Source organism: Macaca thibetana, chromosome 15 (genome assembly GCF_024542745.1).
Source record: "Macaca thibetana thibetana isolate TM-01 chromosome 15, ASM2454274v1, whole genome shotgun sequence".
NCBI classification, from domain to species: domain Eukaryota; kingdom Metazoa; phylum Chordata; class Mammalia; order Primates; family Cercopithecidae; genus Macaca; species Macaca thibetana.
Window position 1 is genome coordinate 78,193,412 of NC_065592.1, and position 23,240 is coordinate 78,216,651.

At 41.4% G+C, this 23,240-nt stretch overlaps 1 protein-coding gene across 4 annotated transcripts in view; it reads right to left on the bottom strand.

Annotated features, from left to right (window-relative positions):
- VLDLR (very low density lipoprotein receptor) overlaps positions 1–23,240 on the bottom strand; it is a 33,082-nt gene that overhangs the window by 4,823 nt on the left and 5,019 nt on the right. For 2 of the 4 annotated variants that reach the window (XM_050761923.1, XM_050761922.1), the window contains exons 2-14: positions 14,339–14,458; positions 9,636–9,758; positions 8,118–8,240; positions 6,097–6,468; positions 5,878–6,000; positions 5,669–5,791; positions 4,771–4,890; positions 4,542–4,667; positions 3,880–4,051; positions 3,075–3,293; positions 2,057–2,175; positions 1,302–1,441; positions 840–981 (exon numbers count right to left, since the gene is read on the bottom strand). In XM_050761923.1, coding sequence (XP_050617880.1) covers positions 840–981; positions 1,302–1,441; positions 2,057–2,175; positions 3,075–3,293; positions 3,880–4,051; positions 4,542–4,667; positions 4,771–4,890; positions 5,669–5,791; positions 5,878–6,000; positions 6,097–6,468; positions 8,118–8,240; positions 9,636–9,758; positions 14,339–14,458 — 2,022 coding nt within the window. The remainder of the gene's footprint in view (positions 1–839; positions 982–1,301; positions 1,442–2,056; positions 2,176–3,074; positions 3,294–3,879; positions 4,052–4,541; positions 4,668–4,770; positions 4,891–5,668; positions 5,792–5,877; positions 6,001–6,096; positions 6,469–8,117; positions 8,241–9,635; positions 9,759–14,338; positions 14,459–23,240) is intronic. The other 2 variants (XM_050761925.1, XM_050761924.1) reach the window with 1 other exon arrangement.

The following is a 23,240-nucleotide window of genomic DNA, read 5'->3' on the forward strand; positions in this document are numbered from 1 at the left end:
GGCCAAGGCAGGCAGATTACTTGGGGTCAGGAGTTTGAGACCAGTCTGGCCAACATAGTGAACATAGTGAAACCCCATCTCTACTAAAAATACAAAATGTAGCTGGGCATGGTGGCTCACTCCTGTAGTCCCAGCAACTCGGGAGGCTGAAGCAAGAGAATTGCTTGAACACAGGAGGTGGAGGTTGCAGTGAGCTGAGATTGTGCCACTGCACTCCAGCCTGGGCGACAGAGCGAGACTCCGTCTCAAAAAAAAACAAAAAACAAAAAAAACCTGGACAAAAGCATATACAGAGGGAAGATGATGTGAAGAGACACAGGCGGAAGCACTGTCAACAGACCACGAAAAGAGGCCCTGAACAGATCCTTCCCTCACAGCCCTCAAGAGGCACCAACCCTGCTGGCACCTTGATTTCAGACTTCTGGCCTCCAGAATTTTGAGACAATAAACTTCCGTGGTTTAAGGCAGTTTGTGGCACTTCATTGCAAAAATCCTAGCAAACTAACAGTAGAGGAAGTTTGTAGCACAAAAGCTACTTTGGAGGCTACTGCAATAGTCTTGGCAAGAGGGGCTGAAGGCCAAGGGGACATGGATGAAGCAGAAATAAAAGATCTGACACTGAGGCTTGGGAGGGAAGCTAGGAGCTGAAGCTGAGAAGCCATTTCTCTAAGGCAGCAGAAATAAAAAAATAACGTGTGAACTGTTTGAGGTAGGGTACGGGAGGGCAAACGTTCCTTTTAAAGAAAGGGGAGTTGCCAAGAGCCACTGACATCCAGTAGGTTCTGTGTCATGCTGCTTCCCTTAAAGTGGTTATTAAGGACTGTGCTTCTCCACGGTACCTGATGGCTGTACAAGTTCATGATAGACAATGATGTCTTGGGCATCATTAAGGTTGTTGACTAGAGTGGCTAGCTCTGATCCAGTGAATTTATTGGCACCATAGACTGCTTCGTTTTCCCCATCTATCCAGTAGACACGATCCTACAACAGAACCCCACAATTAGCATGTACATCCAGGATTAACACAAGTCCATTTCTAAGGTCATCATTTACTTCTCATTTAATGGACTAAGTTTATTGAATGCTGAGCTGGGACACTAGATATAAAACTGTAAAAGAATCAAGTTTAGGTTTGAAGTGCTTCTGGGAATTAGTGTCTAATTTGTACCAGGTTTTAAGTGAAAGCAGTTTCTCAAGCCATGCTCAGCTGCTCTTCCCTCCTCCCGCCATGTCTGTCATTTCTCCTCAAAGTGATATAATAGCTGAAAGGTATACACACTTTGATGTGAGACACATCTTACCTCAAATATTGTTAGTGCAAGAGGGTGAGCTAGGAACTCCAGAGACTTTAGTACTATCCTACGATCTTGGCCATTCAAGTCCACGCTGGATAACATGTGCAACTTAGAATCAAGCCAATAGAGGCGGCTTTTTATAAGGTCTAGGTAGGAAAAGAATTGTCATTACATGACAAGCCACTACTACTCTGGCTTCCATTTAAAACATCTAATGGATTAATATTCTACTTTTATGGTTCTTTCTCCAGCAGGGTTTCTTAACAGGGGTCACACAAACCTGGCAAAGCAGCATGCAGAATCTGTATCCACATTCATTTTTGGGGACTAACAGGGTACCTGAGATTCTCAAAGTAAATGACTTAAGAAATACTACTCACATTACAGAAAATATTAAAAGAGGCTGGCATTTTGTTCTCCTCCTCCACAAAGCCAGAAGAAAACTGTTAAAAGCCTGCAATTCAGGAAATGCTAAGGCATTCATGCCCAGAATATTTAGTATGAGTGCACCCAAGGCCCAACCTTCACTGAGTTCGTGCCACATATTAGGCCCAGCTGGACAACAGGTCAGTAGTTACGGAATGTGTAATTTGCTAATCCACCATTTTACTTGTGTTGTTCAGTTACTCCCATTGAAAATTCCTGCTAGAATTTAGGCGGAAGCAGAAGAGTCATCTGCTAGTCCAGAATTCACCATGGAGATAAATGGAAACACTATGAAGATAGTTGAGTGGGTGATCGAGAAGGAAGACCATACATACCAAGTGTAATTCCGTTAGGCCACTGGATATCCACTGTCACCAGTGGACGTCTATCAAATCCATTCATTCCTGCTTTTTCTATTTTAGCTGGTTCACCCCAGTCTGACCAGTAAACAAAACTGTGAAGAATTAAATGAGAAATAAGCCTCAGTGGTTTAGAAGGAATAAAGTTGTAGCCTGAAACTAAAATTTAAGCAGAAAAGGGATTCTCTAGTGACAAATAGTAACACTTAAGGGTCTAAATTTTGTTCTAGGTAAATAAATTTGAATATTAAGAATCTGCAAGTTCATTATTAACCGTAATAATCTATGTTTGTCTGACATCTAAATTTCGGCCCAAAGTCACAAGGTTATGTTTCCTTTTTAAAAGGTTACTTCTTTCAGAGGAGTGAAAGACAAATATCCTTTAAATTTCATAGCAGGGGTTGGCTGATTGAGTTCTAATGAGGCTGTAGGGGGGGCAGTTGTGATGACTACAGCCTTAGTCAATTTCCTAAGCTGCTCTTCTATGTTACTTAGTGGTAATTTAGGGAACCCCCTTAGTGAAATGTTTCTATAAAGGTCTGTTTATTTCTGCTGGACTTTCAGACAACTTGCACACTTAGATGCAATGTCGTTACCCAAATCCCCACAATTCAGACTGTCATTTAGGTTTGATCATCCAGAGCTAGCCCAGCAAAGTGTTCAGTCAAAAACTAAAAAATCACTTGCATAGAAACTGGGTGGGCAAAAGGGTTCAGATACAGCTTTTGGTACACACATCAAATCAGGAATGTTAATTCATTAATATCAACCAGCAATCACTCATACGAGTCAGACAGGAGGACCTGTCATACAGATAAGGCCGTCCTAGGGTCATTCAACTGGGGCAAAACTGATATCTTGAATTAGAATTCTAATTCTTTGTTGTAGAGGGCTGATAAACCTTGAGATTTTAGTACTAATTCAGGTATGAGAAAGCTCCTGACCTACACAGATACCATTCAAAAAGCTATGTGATAGAAAACGGTGTACAAACCCAGACAGTGGGTCCACAGCTATGGAGGCAGGCTCTCGCAAATCAGAGTTAAACAGGAACTTCCTCTTGGTTCCATCTAGGGTAGCTACTGAAATAGTCTTAGAAGCCGCATCAGTCCAGTAGATGGTCTTGTACACCCAATCAACAGCAATGGCTGCAGGATTATAGACATTGTCGATCATTTTAACATGTCTACCAACCTTGTCATCAATTGAGGCACTGAAACAGAATAGGTCACAAGAAATTTAAGAGTTTGACACAATTAGAGCTTGGAGAAGGGACTTTTTGCTTACAAAATGGTCAATGACTTCATTCAGAAAGAAATCTAGTAACACCACAGCTCACCACTCAAATTATTTAACCATGCTGCTTACTGATGCTAAATTAATAATGCTGTGGATTATCTAGTTGCTGGTATGTATTCTATATACAAGAACAACAAATTTATAAGGGAAGCTATTTGTTTCAGTATCCATCATCTGAGTTTCTATAGTTCCCATTAAGAAACGGCTGTACTACCATTTCTATTTGTAGCAACAATGAACAGTTCTCAATTAACTGTAGAGAAAAGGGAGAAAATATAAAAAATATGAAAGATGTCATCTTTTACTTCAGAGACAATTATTAGTTTCTATTTAGGAAATGATAACAATTTAATAAAGAATTAGTGTTAGATTTAATGTCCCCAGGTAATTAGATGCTAGATGGGGCTAGACACAAAATGAAACTCCTCCAAACTATCCCACAGATCACTTCCCAAGTGACAATGACTTGTCGAGACACTACAAATGGAACTGAAAGTTACCTGAAGATAGCCTTTTGGCTTAGATCAGCCCAGAATAGTTTCTGAGCAGCAATGTCAGCATCGAGAGCCACAGTGTTTCTTAGCTGTTCAACTAGTTGGATATATTCTTTCCTCTCTAAGCCAATCTTCCTGATGTCTCTTCGATTAGTGAAGATCAGACTTGGCTCTTTGCCTGCAAGATGAAAGTCAGGGTTACTTAGTTTTGCTTTAAGAAGGCAAGGTCTTTCTAAACCACCTCCTCCCAGCAGAGATCTTAGAAAGTAAAGGTATTGTGGAATACGTCAGTAGTATCTGTTCTGGAGTTCCTGCCCCTGGGACTTGCAAGTGCTTCCTATGGTTTAGGAAGGCAGTCCTGGGATTACAGCCTTCAACAACAGGGTGGGTGATGAATAAGTCACTTATTTGAGTTGCACTCAAGTTTTGGAAACAGAGAGCATGCAAACCTGGTAGGTATTCATGGTATCATACGCAAAAGGAATGACCAAGGTAGATGTCTGGGGGAGAGATCTGCTATTTAACCGATACTGCTGTATTATGAGGTTAGCAACATTGTTCTCAAGTACGATTTCACGTTTAGTTTGACTATTGTGGTCACCGGCTGTACCTTTAAGAGGGACTTACTTGTAAAAGTACAATAGCTACACCAGTCCAAGTTCATTTACCTACTGCCTTGCACACGCCAGTGGCAAGATCCATTTGATAGCCACGACTACATTCACACTTGTAACCGCCTTTTAAGTTGATACAAATTTGACTGCAGATTCCTGGATTTTGGCATTCGTCAATATCTAGGAGGGAAATCAGAATTAGTCTTTCTGCTCCTATACCTTACTAGGTACATACTACCCTTTCCCATCACCCGCAGGGTCCAGGTTTTCTTCTTAGACTCACCTCCACAGGTTTTCCTATCTATCAGTTCAAACCCAGCTGCACAGTCACACTCGTAGCCTATAACTAGGTCTTTGCAGATATGGGAACATCCGCCATTATTTACCAAGCATTCGTTTATATCTGGAATAAAAATGTAGCAGTCACTTGACAACTTATTTTCAATTAATACCTGTCTTTCACATTTAAAACCCAAGCTATTTGATAACTTATCTAGTTGGCCTGGTCAAACCCATGATTTGTCTAAGACCTAATCATTTATTTTATAGGTATATTTTTCAGGGTGGATTATCTATCTCCTTGGCAAGTTACCAGTTGGTCAAGCAGCCTTTAGTCAAGTTTCTCTATTGATGATCAGTTATCTTTAAGGAGGTTAAACTATAAACTAGTTTGGGCTAGGCACGGTGGCTCATGCCTGTAATCCCAGCACTTTGGAAGGCCGAGGCAGGTGGATCACGAGGTCAGGAGTTTGAGACCAGCCTAGCCAACACGGGGAAACCTTGTCTTTACTAAAAATACAAAAAAAAAAAAAAAAAAAAAAAAAAAAAACCGGGCATGGTGGCGGGCGCCTATAGTCCCAGCTACTTGGGAGGCTGAGGCAGGATAATTGCTTGAACCTGGGAGGCAGAAGTTGCAGTGAGCCGAGATTGCGTCAACCCACTCCAGCCTGGGCAACCAGAGTGGAACTCCGTCTCAAAAAACACAAAAAACAAAAAACAAAAACAAACACTATAGTTTGTCCTACCTGGGTTTTTAAGTCATAAAGTTTCACTCTGAAGTCTACAATTGAACTTCAGTATATTCAAAAGTTTAAGCAGCCATCACATGGGGTCTACAGTGTTAGCTATGCTGGATTGTATCAAACTTCCAGGGTTTGTACTTGAGCAACAAGTACACTTACGACATTCTTTCAGGGGCTCATCACTCCAGTCCCTGCAGTCCTGCTCCTGGTTACATACTTTGCTGATATCTATGCATTCTCCACTTCTGCATTTGAATTTTCCAGGGCCCAAGCACTGATTGACTACAAAGAGAAACAAAGAAGGGAGATTCCATGAGTGGGTCTGGTCAGAGCAATCCATTGCTTAACCAACAAGAAGAAACCCTTACCATTTTTGCAGTTGACTTCATCGGAACCATCGACACAGTCTCGGATGCCATTACACTGCCTGCTGCCATGGATGCAGCTGCCATCCTCACACTCAAATTGGTCAGGTCGGCAAGTTCGAGAGGCTACAAAGGGAGGAAACACCATGGAATGAAGCTAGCAAATTGTCCCAGTTGATACACGGAAGAGAACTGAACATGCCATGCTAGAAAGCTACTTACGACAGTTGACCTCATCACTGCCGTCCTTGCAGTCAGGGTCCCCATCACATCGCCACTTCTTATGGATGCACTCGCCAGAGCCGCACTGGATTTCGCTGGCTGGACACTTGGTGTGTATAACTGGCTGGCGGCCACACTGCTCCAGGGACTCATCAGATTGGTCGGAGCAGTCTGCATCATCGTCACATACCCAGCTGATGGGGATGCAGGAGGAGGTGCTGCACTGGAACTCATGGACGCCACAGGTTGGCGGGGCACAGTCCAGCTCATCACTGCCATCGCTGCAGTCATCCTGGCCATTGCATACAAAGTTCCTGGAGATGCAGCGGCCACTGGAGCAGGTGAACTCACTGGGGCTACATGTTATATTGCCTATTAAGAGAGAGGATGCCCCATTGAAAGTGCATCAAGATAGGTCCTTTCAAGATTCTTTTCCCAAAATCTAATACATTGATCTTTATTCATTAATCGTAACTTACTAGCCCAACTTAAAGGCTACAACGGAGTTAAATCAAGAACACAGTCTCACTGTACAAAAAATGAAGGCACACTGTAAATAAGAAGAACAGAAATAAAGGACCAAGAAAATAGTTGAAGACTAGAAATTAATTTGAGATGAGAACCACAATTGACTCTAAAAGTGGCTGTGATAACTAACAAACTGAAACAAGGGATTTCAATTTGGAAGGCAGAGATTGAGTTGTCCTTGAATCAACATACAGCTTGTCAGATCTCATCACTAGTTGAGAATATCATGCAACGTAATACAACAAGCATTAAGACACTGTCACCAAAAAGAGGTGAACCACATACTACCATACATGGTTCCTCTTTTCGGTCCTTTAAATAAGGATCAGGAATAACAAGTCTTAAACACTTTCCATTTTGAAAAAATCGATTACTGCCAGGGCTGTAATCACCATTTAACAATCAGGTATGCTGACAATGATAAGCTAGTCCTACTAGCCAATTGGTACTTTGACTTAAATTCCTGCCAAACATTTCAAGGTCACAATTTGGTGGCAATTAGAATAGAGACCACGACTCTCTTGGGAAGCAAAGTCTAGATTTATAAGGGAAACACTTGGCAGCACAAGGGCTTACCAATACAGAAAACTCAATTCTAGGATTGAACACTAAAACTCATTGGACTAGGTGCAATGGTATTGACCTCAGGAGGTGACTTCTATACACAAGACTGGTGTTTCAACTGTAAGTACCCTGAGCTCCCTTGACTACTACCATATCAGGAGACCCATGCTTGTCAGACCTGGGTAGGTTTTAGAGGCCCTATAAAAAGGGCGGTAGCTTGAAAGAACATTCAAAGCACTGTTTGTTCAACCTAGCGATTTTCCCAGGACTTCACCTTCAACATGCAGCATTTTATTAAAGATTTTCCAAGACCAGAAACATGAAAGAATAGGAAACAGAGTTAGCTTTCAGAGACAGGAACTGCAACAGGAGACAAAGGTATCACCAGTTGGGTAGACTTTTCTTTGGGTATCTGAGGCAAGATGTTAATTCATGCTTCTGTGTCTTTTTTTTTTCCCCAAAAAAGTTATGCCAGAATCTAGTTTAGGGGCAAAGAAATGTTTGTATAATACTCAAATAATTTATTCCAATAACCCAATCAAGTTTAGACCTATGAATGTGTTTGCCAACCCTACTCACCTAATTTTATTGTGCCAAAGTGCAAAAGGAACATGAATTACTGTCACAACAGAGACAAAAGTCCACATAATTGCTGCTTCCCTGAGCTACTACTACATACAAGTGCCTTGAATGACTTACCTTCTTATTTCTATTTGCCTAAAAGAAACACCAAGCAATGGCCAATTGCCACGTGAATGTCTTTTAGGGTTTTAGGGCAGTTATGAAGGACGAGTAATTGAGCAGATAGTGAAGTCACTGAAAAGTGAGTCAATGTCAGTGCCTCTTCATGCTTAGGTTAGTTTCCCCTGCCCACCCTTCCTTTAGGAAAAGGGTCTTTGGGTTACGTCACTCAACACTGATCTTCTTACCACAGTTTTCTTCATCTTCTCCACTGTCACAATCATTTTCACCATCACATCTCCAGGACACTGGGATACACTGAGTAGAATGGGCGGCACAGCTGATTTCATTTATGCGGCATGTTCTCATATCTGTTGATGATATACAGTCTCAAAAGAGCCTCAAAACTGATCAATGCAAAGCTGATGCTCCTGTGCTGCCTGGAAGCGCTAATACCTGTGACTCAGTAGCCTGGCAACTGGTGAAATTCTAACTGGCTGAAGCCTGGGGAGCTCTTTCATCAGCTCCATTCCTTAGAAGCTGTGCCAAACCTATGCTACCTGACAGTGTACCTGACAGCCTTGACCACGTCACTCCTTCAAGGTCCCATGGCGTGCTCAGTTCTGGCTTTTGTTTTACTTGGCATGGTGAAGTTTACTGGCTGGGCTGCTCCTAGACCACTATTTATCTGTTGGATATCAAGTGGACAGACCCAGATATTGTCATCTAATCTCAAATGCATGAAAAGTCAGATGGTCAAACATCTAGGAAATCTTCTATTGCCTAGATTCCTTTACAGGCCTCCTTCACAACCTTCTTTAAATTGACATCTTGCAAAGTAGAAGCATGCCCTAATACTTGACTTGACGAGGTCATTCTCCACTAAAACTTGAGGCTGAATCTTTACACAACCTGTCTTTAGCTCGCAGGCCTTGAACTCACTTGTCTTGACCAATATTACTCCCCTCACTTATCTACAAAATTGAAAGTAACACCCTTATCTTCCTTTCCATTTGATTTTCTTTCATAATCACATTTTAGACCTAAATTTTGTTCATGTTAGTCCTTCTTTAGTGCTTCTACCAGTGCAGGCCTCTACTGACTCAAAATAAACTCTAAGACTTTCTTCGCCTTGACATTCATGTGATCTCAATTTATATGATCCCAAACCATCATTCTTTATGGTCTCACAGACTGTTTCCTAAGGACACAGGTATACACTTGCATACCTATGAAGTTTATCTTATTCAAGAATAAGCTGTAAGATCTCCATTTTAGTAACTTTAGGTTACATGTGTGTCAGAAGTCACTATTCACCCAATTACTAGCTACCTTACCTCTTCAGTAATAGCTTTTTAATAGTATGAGAAGCTGTGCTTCTAAAAGCTTATGCTTGGCCCATAGGGAACCCTCACTTCTTGACTTAGCTTCCAGGACCACAGTACCATCTGCTCAGAATCATTATAATCAAACATTTGAAATCTATGCACCTAGTCAAGGAGTTCTTGACTGAATCTGCTGACTTCAGTTTTAAGTATTCAATAGTGAAGCTACCCAAGAGAATGTAAGTCTTGTTGGACCAGGGAGAACATTCTTTAAAGGAGGCTGATAAACTGGTAGTGATTTGACTGACTTTGGAGTCAATTGACCTAAACTTCAAGGCAGGCAAAGAAAAATGAATACCAAGTAGTAGATTAAGCAATACTTAGAAACGTGAGACACCAAACAACTTAGGAAAGTTCAAGGCCAAAGCAAGTTACACTCACGGCACTGTTCTGGACTTTCATCTGAACCATCTTCACAGTCAGGATCTCCATCACACTTCCATCGGTTGGGAACACACTGGCCATTGTTGCACACGAAGTCAGATTCAGCACACGTCTTCTTTACTACAAACGTTTATTTGAAGGGTTAAAGTTGAAGTCACTTACCCACAGCCCTAGCTTCACATGAGGGCTCATACTGCATTTTGGCATGTTTTGCTCTAAAAAAAGCTGAGTCAATGGGCACTCAATTGCCAATATCCAGGGGGAAACTTCAGAAAAATTATTATTATTATTATTTTTTTTTTCAGAGAAGGAAGATGCTCATTTGAGAGACTTGGAGGAAACTGAAGTCAAGGTCAGATAGAAGTTGCCCATTATCTTACGACTCGGAGATATCTTACATTTAACTTCCTGCCTATTGTATAATGTTGAGATTAAGTAACACTTTCATTTTCTATATGTATTTCTTCCAAGTCATTCAAGTACTTCATACATTTAACAGCTAAACATTCCCTCTTCTGACTGGATCATAGTAGAACTGTTTGCTGGGGACTGAATGTTTGTTTCCACCCAAAATTCATGTATTGAAATCCTAACCCCCAATATGATGTTATTAGGAAGTCGGGCCTCTGGGAGGTAATTAAGTCATGAGGATGGAGTCCCCATGAATGGGATTAATACCCTTATAAAAAGAAATCAGAGCACTTGCTTTCTCTCTCTTTGTAATCTACTATGTAAGGACACAGTGAGAAGATGGTCATCTGCAAATCGGAAAGAGCTCTCACCTGATACCAGATCTGCTGGCACCTTGATCTTGGACTTCTCAGCCTCCATAACTATGAGAAATAAATTTCTGTTGTTTCAGCCACCCATCTATGGTGTTTTTGTGAGAGCAGTCTGAGCTGACTAAGACACTGTTCAAGGGGCATCCCTTAACAACACATGTGTTTAGTGTGGAGAATGAAGGCCAAACCCCAGTACTGAATATTGTCACCAATACTGGTCTACAGGGGCAAAGGAACTCATCAGGTAGAAAGGGGAGAAAACTCAATCAGTGTAACAAGAGATGTTGTATTTAGAATTCAAGGGAGAGATGATTTTAGCCTTTCTAGTCAAGGGGTAGGCTAACATCAATCAGCTAAAAGTCATTGAAGCTGTCAGTGCTAATATCCGTAACTGACTGCTAATGTTAAAATAGCCTAAGGAAAGGAATTGATTCTGCCGCTAATTCTTGCTGGGGCAGGTCTTTCCCCTATACTTAGGGTTACCATGCAATTTTTTGTCCAAATTGGGACAATCTCAGCAGAAAGGGGACACTGTTAATTAATCCAGAAGATAAGTATAAACCAGGGCTGTCCTAAGCAAATTGGGCAGCTTGATTACCCTACCCATGAAGGAATCACAGAGTAGGATGAATCTTGATATAAAGTAGCCACACAGGATACCCTAAGCTTATCTTTCTTACCGTATATTCTTTCTTGCCTATATGCTTATAGCTTCTACCCAAATTTGTATTTTAAAACATTCCTCTATAACATATATTCTGTGAAGATAAATAAGCGAAAAATTCACAATTTGATGAACATTTGAAAGGGACTATTTCCCAAATCACTGGCTCAAAGTAAGTAGAACTCTCAGAGTTTAGAGTTTGCCCTTGGACCACTCTGGTTCAGTGTAAGATATTATAAAGGGGAGAGATAGTGATTACAGTTAATTTCTAGAACCCAAGATGGGTTGGCAAATTATGATCTAAAAAGCATTATCTCCTTGAATTACATAACCAAGGAAACAAGACTAGCCATGCTAGCTTTAGATTCATGACTGTTTCTAAAATCACTGAAAAACTCAAACACTAGTGTTAATGAATTAAGTGGTATTCAAGGCCCATGTTCTCCTGAGCATGGAGGAAGAAGTCAGAGGGTCTGCAGGGTTAGTTGTTGTAATTCAACCTGTGATATTCTTTGGAAGTTGCAAAAGAGGGACTAGCGGAATGGCTGTAAAGAGACCCCGTGATTGATTGATTGATTGATTTTGAGACAGAGTCTCGCTCTGTCACCCAGGCTGGAGTGCAGTGGTGTGATCTCAGCTCACTGCAAGCTCTGCCTCCCTGTGGAGGCCATTCTCCTGCCTCAGCCATTCTCCTGCCTCAGCCTCCCAAGTAGCTGGGACTACAGGTGCCTGCCACCATGCCTGGCTAATATTTTGTATTTTTAGTAGAGACAGGGTTTCACCGTGTTAGCCAGGATGGTCTCAATCTCCTGACCTCGTGATCCGTTCGCCTTAGCCTCCCAAAGTGCTGGGATTACAGGCGTGAGCCACTGCTCCTAGCAGTTTTTTTTGAGACGGAGTCTCGTTCTGTCGCCCAGGCTGGAGGGCAGTGGCACGATCTCGGCTCACTGCAAGCTCTGCCTTCCCAGGTTCACGCCATTCTCCTCCCCCAGCCTCCCGAGTAGCTGGGATTACAGGTGCCCGGCTGGGACTACACCACGCCCGGCTAATTTTTTTTTTGTATTTTTAGTAGAGACAGGGTTTCATTGTGTTAGGCAGGATGGTCTCAATCTCCTGACCTCATGATCCACCCGCCTCGGCCTCCCAAAGTGCTGGGATTATAGGCATGAGCCACTGCACCTGGCCCCCCATGATTTTAAGTCTTAGAAAACATAATGAGGATGTGAAAGATTGGCTGTATACCACAGTGTTTGAGCAAAAGATAAACAGAGACAAATTGCTGTAGGGTTATCTCTCTTCATCTGGAGCATAGACTGGGAGGGTAAAGAAAGGATATTTGAACTGGGCCTTGAGAGACAAGTAAAAATTTAGATGTGCTACAGAGGAAGAGAATTAGCAGTTACATATTTAGAGTACTTAGGTTGCTGATTAATTAGCTCAGCCTAACACTCTAAAAGAATGAGTTAATGGGACCAACAGAAGCACATGGCTTAGAGAATCTAAAGTTGACTATGCCCACTGACATACTGGAAATAAAGAACCATGCTAAATATTGTAACCAAGTTCCATATTAAGAGATTAGACCAAAAATAGGAGGTAGTTTTGGAAGTTTTAAGTAATTCTACAGCTTTCCTCTTCCATAGAGAAATAAAGTAAGCACTCAGAACTTCCCTGATTGTAATGTTTCCACTTTCTTTCTCTACTGTCACACATGGAAAGTAGAGACTAATTGTGGCTAAGAATACAATTTTTCCTACCTCAAATGATCTTGATTAGATATATGTCTACCTCCTTTTCTTTTCCAAACTCTCCTACCATGTGGCTAGTAGAGAGTACTTATACAAGACTATTTTAGAAAAATCCCAAGTTGACCCAGGTTAGTTCCTACTGAGTCAGATGGTAAAAGAAGACTTTTGCAATATAAAGAGAATAATTGCTTTTTAAGAACAAGCAATAGGTTTTGCCAAATATATAGTTTAGAATAGAGAAAAAAAATTGCAACTTACAACAGGAAAATAGTTGACAAGAGTGAGGACTCTCTAGGGAGATATTTAGTGAGGGAACTAAATTACCAAGGTAACCCAGAAATAGCATGAGACTCAATGTCTTGTGGAATAGATTAAAATCTTAGTGTTAAAATGCAAATGATGGGAAAGTGTTGCACAGGAGAACTATTCTTGGTCCTACGACTGGATGTAAGTTTCTTCCCTGAGACTGTAGAATTGACTTTCTTATGCTTCCAAAGGAGCTGCTGATCTGCTCTACACATTGGCATAAAAACACCTGTGATACTGCTCAGAGCGAACAGGTATAGAACAAGGTCTGCCATGATGTATAGTCGTTTAGTAATGATGCAAGAAGTAGGTAAGGGCATAACAAGGTGTCAGTTGCTGAGACCTACATTTCGTCTCTACTATTCTTCTGTATTTCTACCTTGTATAGTGAACATCTTTATATAACATCTTTTAAAAGATAAATGACAATGTTAGCACCAATATTCACATAGAATATTGTTTCAGAATGTTTACAACATGGAACGAAAGGATCCTAGAGCAAACTTCAGCATGTATTCATGGTATCTAAATGTGATCTTGCCATGCAGTTCTCAGCTGATTTGGCTTGACATGAGGTTGTATAGATTGCATACATAGGCATTTCTCACAATGATCTTTTGATAGATGCTGATTGATGGATGTGACACTGTATCCCTATTCTCTTGGGGAGAGAATGTCTTCCGCTCTGCTAATGCTTTAGAATTAGCAACTATTGTAGGCAGAGAATTAAAAAAGAATCCTTATCGGATCTTTGATCTGTGCTGGCTTGTAGTTTCTATGTCAGGGGTTAATTAACCCCCTGAAACTTTATGGGATTTTCTCATGTCCATGGCTTGCCTTCTTTTCTAGGATCAGAGCCATTTGAAAATCAAAAGGGGAAAACAGTCCTTTCTAAGCAATCCTCTGTTTGTCTCTATTTCTGGTCCTCTTCTTCCTTCTCCCAGATTCCTATTCCACATGTTTGTGTGATCTAAGATAAACTAGGTCCTGTCATTTAAATGGAACATCACCTTATTCCATTCTCAAGTTGATAACCCCATGTCAAAGATTCAATTTTATTCCTTTACACAGAGAAGTACAGATTCTTTAGACTCTTTCAAAGCAACTGTTAGAAGTGATTTTATTTTTAGAATCTCAATACGTTTGCAGATTAACATCATATTTTAACAAAATGCATAAATCATCAAAGTCTTTACTTACCACAGTTCTTTTCATCACTGCCGTCAACACAGTCTTCATCCCCATCACATTTCCACAACAGCGTAATACAGCGACCATTTGTGCACTGGAATTGGGAGGGTTCACATTTGGCTTTTCTCCCTGGAATAAGAAGGGAACACTCAGCAAAGCAAGGATTGGTTATAGATTTAAGATACCTAATACCCATGGATGGGAACTTTCTAAGGAGGATACTGCAGACTTGGCAGGCTGTAACCTCCTAAGGGCCAGAGTAGGATGAATCTTCAGCCAGTGAGTGACAGTAATTGCGTTCTTAGCTGGGTCCATGCTAAGACTAAATACTAGATTTCCCAGCCTGTTTCTTAGTGAGGTACAGCCAAGGGACTACATTCTGACTAATGGAATGTAAACTGAAATGGTATATACAACTTTAGGAAATATCCTTAAGAGGGCAGAGGATCCATTTTCTTTCCATCTATTCATTTCTGGTACCTGAAAATTGGGCATGGTGGCTGGAATAGTGATCTCGGGCAAATGGAACCAGACCAAAATAGAAACAATCCAGATTGCCCAGAGACCACAAGGGGCATCATCTCTGCCTCTGGACTCATTTTTCTCATTTGTTGAAACTACATGTGTGGCTATAATCAGCCAAGTCCTAATCCTTTAATGGCATTTCTCATCCACATCCATACTATTATTCATTAATGATGTTTCTATTACAAGCACAGTGAAGAAGATTTAGAAGGAGCAACAAGAATAGGGTAGAAATAGAGATTGAACACATGATTCCTCCTCTTAGAAACTGAGGTCTAATTGGAAAACACAGGTTTACAAAACAGCTCCAAGATAAAAGCTACAAGAAAGTATAGTTAAGAGGGAAAGGAAGATCATTCATCATTTAAAGACGAGAAGAAAGAAAAGTGAGGTGGAGCTGAAGATGTAGATTCTATTTCTCTGAATCTGTTCTTCTATGCTTAATGTATGGATATTTAATTCACACAATGGTGTGAACTAAGACTTGTAAGTGGGACAGTTGGTTTTTTTGCCCGGCACAGGCCAGCTAATGTTCAGGTGCTTCCTATCATTAGCAGTTCTGTCCTTCTGGCGGATGTGATTGCTTTACGATAAAAGGCACAGATGTGGCCGCTTAAAGCAAATATACTGCAAATATTTGAGAAAAACAGTGGAATCATATAGTTCATGCAGACTACTGAGGGAGGGTTTCCAAGCAGAAGGCCTTCCGATTTCCTGCCACCTTTCAGCATTTGCAGCTGCGGCATGCTGGCATAAGAACTGATATTACAGAGGCAAGCACAGACTGGAACTCTTGTGTTACGTGCACAATACCCTAGTTGGTCTCCCTAGTGTCAGCTACTCCCTGCTGTCTGGGAGCATTCTGTGCTTTGTGGCTCTTCCCTGGGAGATTAAAATTTGACCCAACTCAAGATGACCATATGGGTGTGGTTACTTCCTTGGATATTAAATACGTTGCTTTTAAAACAGCATCTATCACTCTGCTCCCATGAGTCTAATTAAGCTAGGACCCAGCTACAAAGCAGAATGGTTTCCTACCTTCATTTCTTAATACTTTTTCATTCCTCACATGTTTTATGGGTTGTAATATACTAGGGATTTAGAAGGGGAGCTAGAGGAGGGTAGAGATTGTTGTCAGGAAGCATCACCTATGCGGTTTTATACTGCTAGACCAAATAGGATGTACCTGGTGCCTCTCCCCTCTTCCCTCATTGCCACTGGATTCTTAATATGTCTGCAATATTCTCAATGCCGAGAGTACATGTCTTGTAGTTCTATATAACCTTATTACCTTTGGGACTGTGAAGGTGGTAAGACTCTACCTTGAGTAATCAGAAAAAGAACGATTTGTAGTCTGAGAACATAGGTATAAATATACTTGGAAAGAACAGTCAGGTTGGAGTCAGGATACAGTAAAGGTTGAAAGCCTCTGATTTTTTTTTTTTTTTTTTAAGGTTTTAGTTACCAAAGGTTAAGTCAAAATGAGACAAAAACATTGACATTGATATCTACAGTGTCAAAATGGGAACCTTGTGATCAGATTTGAATAGGAACTTAAAGGTCAATGTCAAATGATAGTTTCCCACCTCAGGGTTAAGGCACCTGGAAGACAACCTCCTTAAAAATGAGTTTGAAGCTACAGATTTCATAGGCACTCAGAGTGGTCTGGGATTAAATATGGGTATACAGTATCCCAAGGCTGATATTTACTCTACTATCGCCTTAAAGAGGGTCTCTGAATTTAGTTGTAATATACAAGCTATCGACAGTAATAAATTCTATTAAAATCCTAGCAGCTCTGCTCCAAGAGTCTATATTGAGCAGACTCAGGACAGGCATCAGCATTTTCTACTAAGAAAATATCTGAAGCCAAAAAGGAGTTTAATTTCTAGCTTTTCTTATCCCAGATATTTCTACTTTACTCAAGTTTCTGCCTGATCATCATGAAGCTATGTTTTACCCTCTCTCTGTCAACCACACACACATATACACACACACGCACACACTCCAATAAGAAGTAGCAATAGGCATTAGGAGTACAGTGTTCTACTAAAATGTCCCTGCTTGTTTAAAAGAATGACATTGGGGTGGGGGTGGGAAGACAAGCTGGCTTTATAAAGGATTCTTTAAAGACAGGCAAATAAAGACCTTAAGCTTTATGGCTATGCCTCTTCGTTTCCTAAGCACTTTGTTTTGAGGGACAGCTACTGGGCAGAAAGTGCTCCCTAGTTCTGTTTAATTCTCTGCTTCCCACAGAGAGGGTGAGCCCAGACACTAAATCGAATGCCGAGCCCTTAGCCACTGACTGGAACACTGTTAAGTTTTCTGTTCAAGTTTTTAAAAGGTTCTACCTTTCTACCTCTGGGACTCAGCTGGGACTGCTGCTGTGCAGAGCTCTAGGAGAATTGAAAGCACCAAATGAGTTAAGAAGCTTTTGGTTTCCAAAGCTTTGGGGATTACAGGATTGTGGACCTGCAGTCTATTCCCATCCATGAAAGTTAAGTCTCAAATTCAGTATTATACTTTCATAAAGGGAACAAGTTGAGCTTGAAATCATCTACACTCGAGGTTCTTTTAATTCTTAGGGCTAAGCTAAAGCCGATGACACCTCAAAAAATACCTTGGAAGTAGAAGTGCTAGGCACTTCTGCTCAGACAGGTGAGTAGTTGGGGTAAAATGCAATTGTTAGTGGGTTCCTCAAAGCCATGAGGTTTCACAAGAATGCCTTAGGTTAAGGGGCGGTTGAAGTGGAGGGAAAGGCCATGCCCTGTGTGTTCCACCTCTGCCTCTACCAACACTTTCTTTTGAATGTTGGATTTTGTTGGAAAAATTTGAAAAGGTTTCTATCAAGAAATTGTATAGGTTTTCTTCCAGCTCTAATACTTAGAATATCTCTGCTCCTTTGGGTGAGGAGGTTGGAAGTCACTTGTACCTACTCACTTATGTGGCTATTTAAATTTGTAATGCATGAATTCCTGGAGTGTCAACAAAATTCTCACCTTTACTATCACTTACATAGATGGAATCAGACTACGCACACTTCAAGGCACCTATTTTCCTGGGAGCCTTGCTTCTCTAAATAGTTAACATTGCTACACAGACACATTGGCAGTTCACTGGCTCCAAGAACCTCAGGGTTCTTCTTGGTGCTGTTTGTATAAATTTATGGGGTACATGTTAAATTTTGTTACATGTATGTAATGAATGCATACTGATGAAATCCGAGGATTCAGGGTGTCCATCACGTGAGTACATTTTTGTTAACTACAGTCATTGATGTTATTTCTTCTATCTTACTGTATATCTGTATTCTTTTACCCGCTTCTTTTCAACTGCCCTCCCTTTCCCCCGACTTCTGAGTCTCTGTCATCTTTCTACCGTCTACCTCCATGGAATGAAATATTTTAGCTTCCCCACATGAGTGAGAACATAAGATATTTGTCTTGCTGTGCCTGGCTTATTTCCCTTAGCATAATGACCTCCAATTCCATCCCCATGCTGCTGCAAATGGCATTATTTTCCCTTTTCTCCATATCCTCAGCAACATCTGTTGTATTTTGTCTTTTTAGTAATAGCCATTCTGACTGGTATAAGATATGCCATTGTGGTTTTGGTTTGCGTTTCTCCGATGATTAGTAATGGCAACGAATTTTTCATGTATCTGTTGGTTATTTTTATGTCCTCTTTTGAGAAATGTCTATTCATGTCCTTTGTCCACGTTTTAATGGGATTTTTTTTTCCCCTGTTGAGTTTGTATTTTCTGGGATATTAGTCTCCTGTCAGATAATAGTTTGCAAATATTTTCTCCCATTCGGCAGGTTGTTCTTCACTTTGTTGATTATTTCTTTTGCTGTGCAGAAGCTTTTTAGTTTAATTAAGACCTATTTCTCTATTTTGTTTTTGTGGCCTAAGCTTTTGAGATCTTTTTCATAAATTCCTTGTCTAGACCAATGTCCTAGAGAGAAACGCAGGGTTTTTAAAGCATATAGAAGTCAGCCTGCCATTGTCTAATTTTCCCTGCAGGGGTTGACTTGGGAGAACAATACATAAGCTTCAGTAAAAAACTGCATAGGCCTTTGAGTAAATACCAAGCCTTCCAGATGGACTACAAATCTCCCTATGGGGCTCTGAGCAGCACCCTGGCAGGAGCACTCCAACATGCATGCCCAGAATATAGAGAAAGTGGCTCTGGTACCAGGCTCACAGTGTACTTCAACCTGCACAGAGGCTCATGCTGCCACACTGCTGGGGCTACCAGGGCTAAGCATTTAATTCTTTCATGCCCTTACTCATTGCTTGAGCATATGGGTGTTATTTGCTGGAATTCCTTCAGTCCATTTGTTCTGGCACTTCTGGGGCCACGAAGGGCATTTATTTTTAGCCTAGTTCACTTTACTGCCTGCCACTTTAATGCCAGTGTTTCTATTTGTAAGCTAAAACTCCTTTCAGGACAAGCAAATTTCTGAGTCAGCAAAAAAGTTTTCCTATGGGGAGAAGGGTTTGTAAGAGGCAAAGTACCACAACAGGTGTTAAGGGAAATGTTCTGAGCTGTCAAGCACAAAGGTTGTGTTCTGGCCTTAAAGTCAGCCTCTGAAACATTGTAAGAACCAGTTTGGGCCAGGCACGGTGGCTCATGCCTGTAATCCCAGCACTTTGGGAAGCTGAGGCAGGCAGATCACCTCAGGTCAGGAGTTCAAGACCAGCCTGGTCAACATGGTGAAACCCCGTCTCTACTAAAAATACAAAAACTAGCCAGGCATGGTGGCACACACCTGCAATCCCAGCTACTTGGGAGACTGAGGCAGGAGAATTGTTTGAACCCGGGAGGTAGAGGTTGCAGTGAGCTGAGATAGTGCCACTGCACTCCAGCCTGGGCAACAAGAGTGAAATTCCACCTCAAAAAAAAAAAAAAAAAAGTTTGGGGGCCACTAAAAAGTGGTGAATATGTAGGCTAATTCTTCTGAGTCACGGAAATAAGTGAATTTTACAGTTCAATTGTCAGTTTTTCCATTTACATCAAATTGATCTTAAGAATCATGGATATAACTGAATCGTTTTTGTTACTGGTCAAACACCGCTCTAAGACTTCACATCTCTTAGCTTTTAAAATTCTTAATCCTGCATGGTTGGCCCTATTATTCCTCTTTTATAGATCAGGAAATCTGCTAGAGAAGGAAAGTATAGTCACTTGTCCCAGATCGCCCTTTGCAGAGCTAGGAGTTGAATCCAGGCACTGGCTCCAGATACTGTGTTAGTAAGCATCAATTTAGATTGAGCCTTGTTGAGATGGAGGCCTGCTTTCCTTACCCATTCTAAGTTTTTAAAAATGTTGCTAGAATTCCTCAGCAAGTCTTCTAAAAGGATTACAGCTCTTGCTTTTCTTGTCTAGGGTTCAAGTCAGAGGAAAGGCCCTCCATCTGATATACCTTGAAAATCGTTAGCTTCTGTGAGCGGTAAACTAAGTCAGTCGTTCTCAAGCTCCCGTGTGCATCAGAATCCCCAGGAAGGCTTGTTAAAACAGAATGCTGGGCCCCAGCCTGGATTCTGATTCAGTAGGTCTAGAACAGGGCCTAAGTTTGCATTTCTAATGAGTCAATGTTGACACATGAACTCAATTAATATTGAATTAATGTTGCCAATTTCAGCCCACACTTTGAGAACCACTGCACTAAGGTTAAGAAGCTATAGATTCTACCCATAATGTAAGTGGCTCTTTCATTTTCAGGGTTGTAAAATCTACTAATAACACCCTCAAAAGGCCTAAAGTTCATCACAGGAGGGACACAGGAGATAAATACCTCTTTTACAACACACGTGATAGTAACACCCGAGTAAAGCCCTCAAAACTATTTTGTAGAAAAAATTTATTTGGGTGTCTTACTAGGCAGAGGTTCTTCTAAAGTCTATCCTTCCCTCCCTGTGTGGTCTATCTCTGATTGGCCCCATTACTTACTCTAAATCAGTACTCCAGAAATAAGCCCTAATTCTTCCCTGACATTTGGCCATCAAGCCATGGCCATGCCCAAGCCCTCCTCTCTCAACTGATCTGAAGTTAAATCTCTTGTTCCTTTGCCTCCAGGCTGTCACATTCTCTACCCATATCAAGCAACCTAGTGATTCAAGCAACCTAGAATAGCCAAGAATGGGGTCATTTCTCGGCTTACCACTATCTCTAGGATTAAGTTCCCTACTAATTTCCTCAGACTTTTCCCTACTGGTCACCACCCACCATCTGCTATACAGGCTGAGCCAACAGCTCGAAGGGGATCCACTCACTTCCCCATGGCTTTGCCCTTCCTCATGGCTGCTTTGTCTCAGTTTGTTCATGTTGCCCTTGTCCACCCATTCACCAGGAGTGGGCTCAGATTGTATTCTTGAATGAGGCCTCAATGCCTTTTTTGGAAAAACTAGGTATGGTCTGGCTGCTTTCTCATAATAGTCCCTGTCACAGAGCCATCACACAAGGAGATGAGTTCAGCTACCATTTTTCACCTTTAGACACAGAGATCTCCTAAGGCATGGTCTGCAATATACATTTGTAACTCAGGACCTGGTGCGTGACATCCTACATTCTCTAGGCACTAGTTGGTAGTCTTGGGTGCATGAGTTGATTTATTAGTTTACTAATAAAGCTGGTCTCAACTAAAAACTTTTGTCAAAAACATTTTCCCCAGCTTTTCAGAACTTGAAACCAAGTGTGACTGGTTGTTTTACTAGCTAGAATACTTTGAAACACTCTAGGTTATAAAGGTCCCTGTTCCCTATGCCTATGAGGGTACCTTTACCTCATCTTTGTAACAATTTTTTTTTTTTATTTTTTGAGACAGAGTCTCGCACTGTAGCCCAGGCTGGACTACAGTGGCGCGATCTCAACTCACTGCAACCTCTGCCTCCCGGGTTCAAGTGATTCTCCTGCCTCAGCCTCCTGAGTAGCTGGGATTACAGGTGCGTGCCACCACACACCGCTCATTTTTTTGTATTTTTAGTAGAGATGGGCTTGCACTATGTTGGCCAGGCTGGTCTTGAACTCCTGACCTCATGATCCACCCACCTCGGCCTCCCAAAGCACAGGGATTACAGGTGTGAGCCATCACGCCCGGCCTCTTTGTTGCAATTTATCATTTAAAAACAGTGCATTTTCACACACTTGTCTGTCAGAATGAGTGTGTCCCTTTGGGTGTGTTGGCTTCATTTCCATGTGAAAAGAGAGGTTTTGACACCTGAGAAAGTTAGCTGCGGCTAACTGGTAAGGTTAAGAGTTTGATATATCAGATCCAGATTTTACTTCTGACATGTTTTACTGCTCTTTGGTAATACTGGCAGTAATCCATTGTTGCTTGAATCATATCACTTTTGTAGGATTATCTGCAGAGATAGACTCTTTACTGGCTTTTTCATATTAAAGTCTAAGTTCTTGGTGATTTTAGGGAAACTTCATAAGCTAGAACCCAGATAGCACACGGAAACTCCAGCAATCTTCAGCTGCTGTCTGCCTCTTTTATGATTAGGTCTTAAACAATGGATCTGCTCACTCCTCTTCAGAGTTTCTATTCCAAGCAGTCTTCGGCTGTTTCCTGCTTTGATTCCCCCACTAGACTAAGTGCCACGAATGAAGGAACCAGTGCTTTGGTCACTGACCCTGTGCCTGGTGCCATACGGTAGGTACTCAGTAGATATACATCAAGTGGTTTCAAGAAGATGCACAAAGATGACCAGCATCAATCTACAACCTACTTAGTGAACATATAGATCAGTTAATACCTCAGATCTGGGGAAGTCTTTAAAAAAATGAAAGATTAGAGGCAGTCTATAAAATAGAAACCCTGTTTACTCACAGTATGTGGGAGAACTATTAAGTTCCGACATATGATGTAATCACAAATGCTGTCTATCGCCAAGGCTTTGTTAGGTCCCTTGCTTGGCAAATTGCAAGTCCCCCCATCCCCACCACCATGTCTATATACATAAAGGCTACCCAGATGCCCCCCAAGTTGGCAAAATCAGCTGTTCTAGCCAGAGGCTCCATCTTATAGTTTCCAGCATCTCTAAACTACAAAGTAGGCAAAGGATCTCTAAGCAAGCATTGCAACATTTCTAACAGAATCTCCACACTTACCCTCACAGGACCTAGCAGGCATTATCTTGCTTAGAGACCCAAAATAACTATTGGGGCCGGGTGCAGTGGCTCACATCTGTAATCCCAGCACTTTGGGAGGCCGGGTGGATCACGAAGTCAGGAGATCGAGACTATCCTGGCTAACAAGGTGAAACCCCATCTCTACTAAAAATACAAAAAAAGTAGCAGGGCATGGTGGTGGGTGCCTGTAGTCCCAGCTACTCGGGAGGCTGAGGCAGGAGAATAGCGTGAATCCGGGAGGCCGAGCTT